Here is an 8,806-nt window from a genome sequence, read left to right as displayed (position 1 = left end):
CCTCCACCTGGTGCTCCGTCTCAGGGGTGGTATGCAGATCTTTGTGAAGACCCTCACCGGCAAGACCATCACGCTCGAGGTCGAGTCTTCAGACACCATCGACAATGTGAAGGCGAAGATCCAGGACAAGGAGGGTATCCCACCGGACCAGCAGCGCCTCATCTTTGCTGGTAAGCAGCTCGAGGATGGCCGCACTCTGGCGGACTACAACATCCAGAAGGAGTCCACCCTTCACTTGGTGCTCCGCCTCCGTGGTGGCCAGTAAGTGCCTGGCCATGGAGCTGCTTATGTCTCTGGGCTCACGAGTCGGTTGTCTTTTTGTGTACTCCGTTGTGATTGTCAGCGTGTCCTCGTCTGGTCTTGTTCTTTGTTGCTACCGTGTTGTGGTCTAGCGTTATATCTGGCTGCGTCTGAACTTTATGCTGTGCTGCAGCAGATTTGGATGAACTTGAATGAATAAATGAGCCCTGAACTTGTGCCTGTTTTTTTGCTGTTTGTACTTCTGCAGTTCCTAAACCTTCGCAATTGCATTTGATCTGCTTTCGATGCTTTATTTTAAATCATTTTTTCAGCTCAGGATGAGCTGATGTGAGAACATTTTATACTGAACTGAAACCAAAAAAATCTGAAGGAATGCTCAGCTTCAACGGGTGCTAAAAGGAGACAACCATGTCCGATATCATTTGCAACTAAAGCCAACAAATCGGAGCTCAGAGCTTGTGAACCGAGGAATCTACCCCATTAGTTTTGTTATTAATAAAGTTCATGGTTTTTTTAATTGATTTCAATTTTTTTTGCAAATTTGAAAAAGGTATATTATGCTCACAAACTTAATTATTTCCTTTGTGAACTTTAAATATGTTCATGGATTTAACACCCACCAGTGTTTCTGTAAGCACGTATTTGTTCTTGTTTGTTGTAAGATGTTGATCGATGTAATTTCAAAGCAGGGCTCTTTTTGAGCCTTCGTTTTACAAAAACTGATTCGAATTTATTTTTTTTAGATTTCAGAGATTCAGTTTAACTGGTAAAGCTGAACATAATCCCTGAATCTCAAACAAACGTTAGTATCTTATAATACATAACATCATTGTCTCACGGCTAGATTGAAATCTCAAAGGATATCCAACGTAGACTATACAAATTACTAGGAAATGTTATTAGTACAATGTTTTGAGAATGACTACTGTTGACTTGTTTGATAGGTTTTAGTGGTCTAGAGTTACATTATATTTGAGCTAGCAGAAGTGTTATTTTCTTCTAAATTATACAAATTTCTATAGTCGTCTTTTATATATACATTATACTCCCTCTGCTCCTGAATATAAGCCAATTTAGAGAGTTTAATATGGACTACATACGGATGTATATAGACATATTTTAGAGCGCAGATTCATTTTTTTGTTTCGTATGTAGTTTATATTGGAATCTCTAAAAAAAGCTTATATTTAGGAACATATTTGAGCAGACCGGTGCCTTGCCAGCACCAGTTCAATCAGAACCTTCGCTATCCTAAAGCTGGGGTTTGGTGAAGGCAGTGGGATCCTCCCTGCCTCGAGCAAGAAAAGATGTCCTTGGTGCCCGCATACTTTGCCAAGATCAACTTCTTCCACAAACCCTGGCCCTCTTGAAAAGAGCTTCCAAATCCAGTTCATCGTCCCTGAGTTGATGTTCAGAAAGCCGAGACTCCACACTCATAAAGTCCATTACACAAAAGTTCAAACATCGCCAAGTTTAGTGAATTTGTTAAGTTGTTGAGACGCGAAACGACTGAACAGGAAAACAGCGCAATCACAGCCATAATAAACTCATGATCATCCAAGCATGCAAAGCATCCAGCCATAATGAACTCATGATCATCCAAATTCCTGTATTTTTAAGAGGCGATTCATGAGCAAACATATGGATATATATATAAACAGAGCAACTAGCAAACAAAAAAAAAGGCCACGCCATATTTGCCACCCAATACTCCACATGAGTGTATGTCGAGGAATATTCACTCATGAACCAGAGGCAAGCAATATTATCAAGATATCAGCATGTACAGAAACAAAGTATAAAGCAGAACTAAAAATGATCCATTGCATGTAACTGGACAAAAAATGCTTCACCATCGAAGCAAGCACACAATGACTTCGCCATTACGCAAAAGTATCATCAGTATAGTAACCTGTACCTATCTACCAGTAGACGCAAAAAAAAAACTGAGTTTTGGTTTCAGGGTGATGGAACCAGCAAGTCAAGAAATCTCATCGACTCGACACGATATCCTGTATAGGCTCACACTGAACCGTCTATCATGGTTGCGATTCAGACTTCACCCTCAGGGGTCAGGGCAGTGCACTTTCAGTTAACGGGTACCTAATGATTTTAGATCAGAAGCACTCGGCTGTACATCCTCTTTCACTGCAACGGGGACCTCATCGATCTGTGCAGTTTCTTAGATCCAGGAGACCTTGTGCGACCTGCAGCACCACCATGGAATCCCGCACCTCATCTGAAGTATCAGCAGCTGATTCGTCACCTGGACTGTCAGTTCCTGATTGGTCAACAGAGGTTGTAGCGAGAGGCAGGGGAGCCTCTAAGACATCTGACTTCTGTTCTTGTTCCCGATCCGCATCTGTGGCCATTGGCTCCGTCAGAGATGTCTGTTTCAGCTTCGGCGTGCCAGACCTCGACGCATCATTGTTGCCACCTTGGGCACAATCAGAAGCTGGGTTGTCACTGCTGTCAGAAACCTTGAGATCAAGCTTGGGCCGTTTTGGCTCAACCACAACAGAATTTTCAGGACAATCAACCAGCCTTTGACTGTCCACATAGATCCTCATCACATCATCATTGTGAATCAATCCCGTCTCTTCTAAAGAAAGGGCTTCATTTCCACATTTTTCAGCGCCTCCACAGAGATCCACAGAAGCTGAGTTTCTATCAGATATTATCTTATTGAGTTTACCCAAAATCAACGGAAGATACGGGTTGTCCTCTTGCACTGCATCAGAATTATCAGCAGCTGATTCAACCCCTGAATAATCAATTCCCGGTTCATTATCAGAAGATGTATCCTTGCCACATCGGTACTGGAGAAGACTAAGCCCCTCTGCAGCATCTATCTCCGCTTCTGACGGAAAGACTTCATTTCCACCATCCATCTCCTTCGCTGCACCCCGGCTGCTCCGTGGCCGCCTTTCTATATGAAAATTAAGCAGATCTTTCCTATCGCCGACACTGCTTGAAGCCTCTTCCTGTCCTGCAGCATTTTGCTCAGGATTCTTGGGGGACTTGCATTTCATCTTGTGGCCATTAAAAGCACGTTTATTTTTGTAGGTCTTGCCGCAGGTGCTGCACTTCTTTCCCATTTCTGAAACACAGCACACTTACAGTTAAGGGCACGTCATAGGAAATTCAGTGGATTTAGGATTTTCTTTCAAAAAAGCAAATCCATGGAAGCAGCAACTGTGGAAATATCCTAAATGATAGCCTACGGATAGCACCCTACTAGCAATAACAACAATCATAATAAATTTGGGGAAATTCATGGAAGTGGCATATTCTTTCCACGCATGCTGCATATCTTCTGTTGAGGGCCATTTCTGAATCACAGCAATCATTCAGTAATTAAGAACGCATCGTATAAGCAAGGCATTCTTTGAAACAAACAACAACCATCTAACCAGTAAACTAAAAGATAAGGCTCAACAAAAATCCTCGGCAAAAGTGAGAAACTTGCTGGCCAAAACACCAACATAACTAATGGACACGCAAAAATTCATCCAATCAACTGCGTCAAGTACTGCATCAGACACATTAATTCAATCTCATCAAACTTTTCTTCCAAGAGAACAACTTTTCCCTCCAGAGAACATACCAAGAACAGACACACGATCATTGCATCACGAACATACATGAACTGAAACTTGGTTCTGGGATGACCCCCCTCTCTATTTCTTTCTGTATTTCAAGCATTCTTGCATACAAGGGGTCACAGCGAAGAAATGAACTTCATCTACCAATCACTAGGCAGTGGCTAGCGAGACATGGTAAAAGAGTTGTACCTGACGGCTTCGAGGCTTCTTGTGGAAAATGGCAGGCGATCGAATTGGTCAGGAAAAGCAAGAACCTGAGGACTGGAACAAGAAGAGAAAATAAATGTATCAGCAAGAAACTCATCGAATCAGGAAAACCAGAGTCAAGCCCTTATTGAACTCTTGGGAAAGGAACAGGAATGCAAGACTCAGAGCACACCTCGAAAGCAGTTCTTGTTTGCTCAATCCGCTTCTTCAGAATTCAGATAACTAGCGAAAGACGCTGATTAGCTGCTAATCACGGTGGAAACTGCGCAATGGAGATTGAACATACAGAGTAAAAACAGATTCTGCACAAACAATCGGAGTAACCGAATCGAGATGGACACGGGATTCGTACCTTCAGGCTTCGCTTGGGCCTCTTCCAGGAGCTGGGAAGCGACCAAATTGGTGAGGAAAGGCAAGAACTCGCAGGCTGAAACGAGAACGCGGAGAATGGATTAGCAAGAACTTCATAGACTCCGGCAATAGAATCGAAGAACTAGAGACAAGCACGCCTCGATTTCTTGGCGAAAGGCCAAATCACGAACCGGACAGCGAACAACGAAGGAAGAACGGGCAAGAACCGGAACCTACCTCAAGAAAACCGTTCCGATTCAAGGCTCTAATCGACTCCAATGGAGACCTACCTACAGGGAAATTTGGTGGAATGCGGCGAGGAGGCCCGCCGCTACTTCTTGCTTCCTCGCAGTGCTTTCGGTGGGCGCTCGCAACTAACCGAGCGACGGCGGGGGCGCCGGGTGTTCTTATAGGCTGCTGCATCCTGTGAATCTGGACCGTGGTGCGTCCTAGGTTCATCTTGCACGCGCGCGGCGACGCCCCGGCGCGGCGCGCCGCTGCCTGTGTGCAAGGAGCGGAGGATAGAAGCGGGTTGGGGGTTTGGGGGTCGGAGTGGCGGACGGAGCAGTGGGCAGAGAGGAGAACAATACGGAATGACAATGCCGAAACGGCCCACAAGGCCGAAAATCAACCAGGGCCGGCCCGCAACCGTGCGGTCGACCCTTTTAGCTCGTGTGCCCGCCCAATCCACGAGGCGAAGCATTTGGGCTGGCACGACACGACCCTTTTATATGAGGGCCTACAGGGTCATGTCGTGCAAGGCCTTTTATTGATTAGGTCGTGTCGTGCATGGCCATGTAGAATCTAATTAGTCGACGAGCGTTTTTTTGAGAGCCTCACAACGATCAACGTCATTTGACGCACTCTCGACCGCCGCCATGTGTCCCACTCTGAGCGCTTTCTTCGAATTTTATTTTTTTGACACGTTTTCAATAGAATATGCCTTCAAATTTTGGGTCCTGCTTTGAAGGCCGGTCCATGGGAACAAATGTTTGGCCATGTACGGGCTTGGCATGATGGATGATTAAAAGGGTCGGGCCGGCCATCGGTCCAACAGAAAACAGGGACAGTCTTCGAAGGCTTTAAGGCCAGACACAACACGACCCTTTTAACTGCAGGGCCTTTTTTATCTTAAAAATTTGCAGGGCCTTTTAAGGGCTGTTGTGACAGTTTTAATGCTATTTTGGGTTGTTTTAGCCTTTTTAGAGTTGTTTAGAGGTGTTTTTGGCCTTTTTAGCGTGGCCCATAGTCGCATCGGGCCAACGCTTTTTAACTCGCATGTTAGGCCGACCCTCAAAGCTAGGCCTTCAGGCCAGCACGAGACAACCTTTTTATAGTTGGTCTGTGCCAGGCTGGCTCATATAGCCAAGTCTGGTCGAGATACGTGCATGGCCATTCATGTTTTCTGAGATGAATAGGTCTCGCACGCATCTATAGCTGAGATGATAGGCCAACCCTCTATTACTTCCTCTATTTCAATGAATAGGTCTCGCACGCATTTCAAAATTAAACTTTGACCATAAATTATACTTCATCCGTTTCATAATAGCGCATGTAGATTTTTTTTAAAAGTCAAACCTCATAAACTTTGACCTATTTTTGGATAAAAATATTTACATCTACAACTCCAAGCATATATCATTATAAGAAGTGTTTCATATTTTATATATTTGATATTTTAGCTATAAATAGTTTCTTCTATAAACTAGGGCAAAATACCAACCAAATGTGGGTTATATATGACAAAAAGAACAGAATATTAAAGGTAGGTACAGCATTGTGGCGAAATTTACTTATGTTATGTCGACACTGATATAATCTAGGTAGGTGGTCTGTAATAGTATGGAAACGAGCTAGAGAACATTGTAACTCGATCGACGACTTAAGTGCATTAATAAAACAACCGGTTCTATTTGAGATACACAATTGCTTCGGTCACAATTTATCTCACATTGTCATCTAATGGGAAGAACAACATTCCTCTCCAGTGATTGCTTTTCCTAAAGGGGAATAATTTAGTGTTGGTCACTTTTATCAAGCAATGTCTTCATGCAGGATGACCAGGGCATATAGCTTAAAAGCTCATATTGTGTTGGCCATATGATCGAGGCCGCGAGAGGCTAGCACATCAATATTTTGTCAAATCCATCTTATATTTCTACTCAACAACATTTGCTCGTCATTTTGTTTGACAAAGGGTAATATATTAATATCAAGATGATACCAATTACACAAAGCCTCCACAATGATACAATATGAAGAACTGCTCAATACATTGAGGATCTCCACAACCATAAATGATAAAAAGAAGTAAACAAAGAGAGCTAACATGACTAATTACACAGAACAAAAATCTAGAACACAACCACTGTCGTGGACAACACCCGAACCACGAGCATGGTTCTCTGAAAACAACGCCTCCAGGAAGGGAATGATATCCAAGAGCCGTCACTGTCGAATCCCACTGTTGAAGGTTAGATCTTGAGTTTTCACCCATGTGAGGAAGTCTGAGGAATCTCCAAAGCAATGCCTTCAACAAGGACATGGATCGTAAACACCTTCATTGTCAGGTGCAACCAATGAAGGCCAAACCTAGAGTTTTCACTCTGGAGCTCGAGACCTAGTACTCTAAGTGCACCACCAAACCGAAGTCGACATGTGTTGCCGCCATCACTTGCCGAAGAAGAAAATGTTGCAGATCATGATCACTGGTAATCAAAATCCAAACTGTTCCATGAAAATACATACACGGTGACAACCGTTCACGTGCATAACCTTGGCATGGGATCACCATGCGACCAAAGCCATGCCCATGAACATGAACTGTTGCACCATACAGAGAGTCAAGCATCATTATGAGAGTTTTAACACCTTGCACACACATGCTCTGAAGCAATTGTGTGTAACGCCCACGATGCGGCTATATCTCCCATGTATCGAAGCACGACTTAGAGGCATAACCGCATTGTAAGCAATGTCGCAAGCGGGGTAATCTTCACACAACCCATGTACTGAATAAGGAAAGAGATACATAGTTGTCTTACACTCGCCACGTCACACAATAGTATAAATATCATTACATTCATCCAGATACAGTCAAGGTCCGACTACGGAACCAAAATAAAGACAGCCCCAAATGCATAATGTCCCCGATCGACCCAACTGGGCTCCACTACTGATCGTCTGGAAAGGAAACGTAGTATCGCCCTGAGTCCTCATCGAACTCCCACTTGAGCTTAGTCGAATCTCCTGGAGCGGTATCATCGGTCCCTACATCTGGTTTGAAGGAATCTATGAGTCACGGGGACTCAGCAATCTCACACCCTCGCGATCAAGACTATTTAAGCTTATAGGTAGGGAAAAAGGTATGAGGTGGAGCTGCAGCAAGCACTAACATATATAGTGGCTAACATACGCAAATGAGAGCGAAAAGAGAAGGCAAAGGCACGATAGATAAACTATGATCAAGAAGTGATCCTAGAACAACCTACGTTCAAGCATAACTCGAGACCGTGTTCTCTTCCCGGACTCCACCGAAAAGAGACCATCACGGCTACACACTCAGTTGATTCATTTTAATTAAGTTAAGTTCAAGTTTTCTACAACCGGACATTAACAAATTCCCAAATGCCCATAACCGCGGGCACGGCTTTCGAAAGTTTAAATCCCTGCAGGGGTGTCCCAACTTAGCCCATCACAAGCTCTCACGGTCAACGAATGATATTCCTTCTCCCAAGACAACCCGATCAGACTCAGAATCCCAGTTACAAGACATCTCGACAATGGTAAAACTAAACCAACAAAACCGGCCAATGTGCCGACAAATCTCGATAGGAGTAGCACGTATCTCGTTCTCAGGGCACACCGGATAGGTCAAGCTACGAGTAAAACCAACCCTGGAGTTGCCCCGAGGTGGCCCCGCAGGCTGCCCATTTTGGACCAACACTCAGAGGAGCACTGGCCCGGGGGGGTCTAAAATAAAGATGACCCTTGAGTCCGTGAAACCCAAGGAAAAAGAGGCTAGGTGGCGAATGGTAAAACCAAGGTTGGGCCTTGCTGGAGGAGTTTTATTCAAGGCGAACTGTCAAGGGGTTCCCATTATAACCCAAGTGTGTAAGGGACGCAAAATCAAGGGACATAACACCGGTACGACGGAAACTAGGGCGGCAAGAGTGGAACAAAACACCAGGCATAAGGCCGAGCCTTCCACCCTTTACCAAGTATATAGGTGCATTAAAGTAAACAAGATAATATAATGATATCCCAACAATAAACATGTTCCAACAAGGAACAAACTCTAATGTTCACCTGCAACTAGCAACGCTATAAGAGGGGCTGAGCAAAGCGGTAACATAGCCAAACAACGGTTTGCTAGGACAAGG

At 44.2% G+C, this 8,806-nt stretch overlaps 2 protein-coding genes across 3 annotated transcripts in view; one reads left to right on the top strand and one right to left on the bottom strand.

Moving 5' to 3' along the window:
• Positions 1-486, top strand: part of LOC123102438 (polyubiquitin 11) — a gene marked incomplete in the record, with an annotated part of 2,989 nt that extends 2,503 nt beyond the window's left edge. The window contains 1 exon segment of the mRNA XM_044523784.1: positions 110-486. Within this exon segment, the coding sequence (XP_044379719.1) occupies positions 110-265 (156 nt within the window).
• A 1,632-nt stretch (positions 487-2,118) lies between these two features.
• Positions 2,119-4,970, bottom strand: LOC123106644 (uncharacterized). Of its 2 annotated transcripts, none has more exons than XM_044528742.1 (5): positions 4,662-4,970; positions 4,426-4,500; positions 4,246-4,335; positions 4,056-4,127; positions 2,119-3,361 (listed from the first exon to the last, which is right to left on the bottom strand). In XM_044528742.1, the coding sequence occupies exon 5, from the start codon at positions 3,357-3,359 to the stop codon at positions 2,424-2,426; it is 936 nt and encodes a 311-aa protein (XP_044384677.1). In that variant the 5' UTR covers positions 3,360-3,361; positions 4,056-4,127; positions 4,246-4,335; positions 4,426-4,500; positions 4,662-4,970; the 3' UTR covers positions 2,119-2,423. The 2 variants fall into 2 exon arrangements, with proteins under 2 accessions (XP_044384677.1, XP_044384678.1); XM_044528743.1 differs by having other exon boundaries at positions 4,715-4,970.
• Positions 4,971-8,806: the final 3,836 nt, after the last annotated feature.

The sequence above is a fragment of the Triticum aestivum genome, chromosome 5A (genome assembly GCF_018294505.1).
Source record: "Triticum aestivum cultivar Chinese Spring chromosome 5A, IWGSC CS RefSeq v2.1, whole genome shotgun sequence".
Taxonomy (NCBI): Eukaryota; Viridiplantae; Streptophyta; class Magnoliopsida; order Poales; family Poaceae; genus Triticum; species Triticum aestivum.
This window is presented reverse-complemented; position numbering and strand designations above follow the sequence as displayed.

Coding starts and splice junctions, on each gene's coding strand:
- LOC123106644 (XM_044528742.1), bottom strand. CDS start 3,359: ATGGGAAAGAAGTGCAGCACCTGCGGCAAGACCTACAAAAATAAACGT.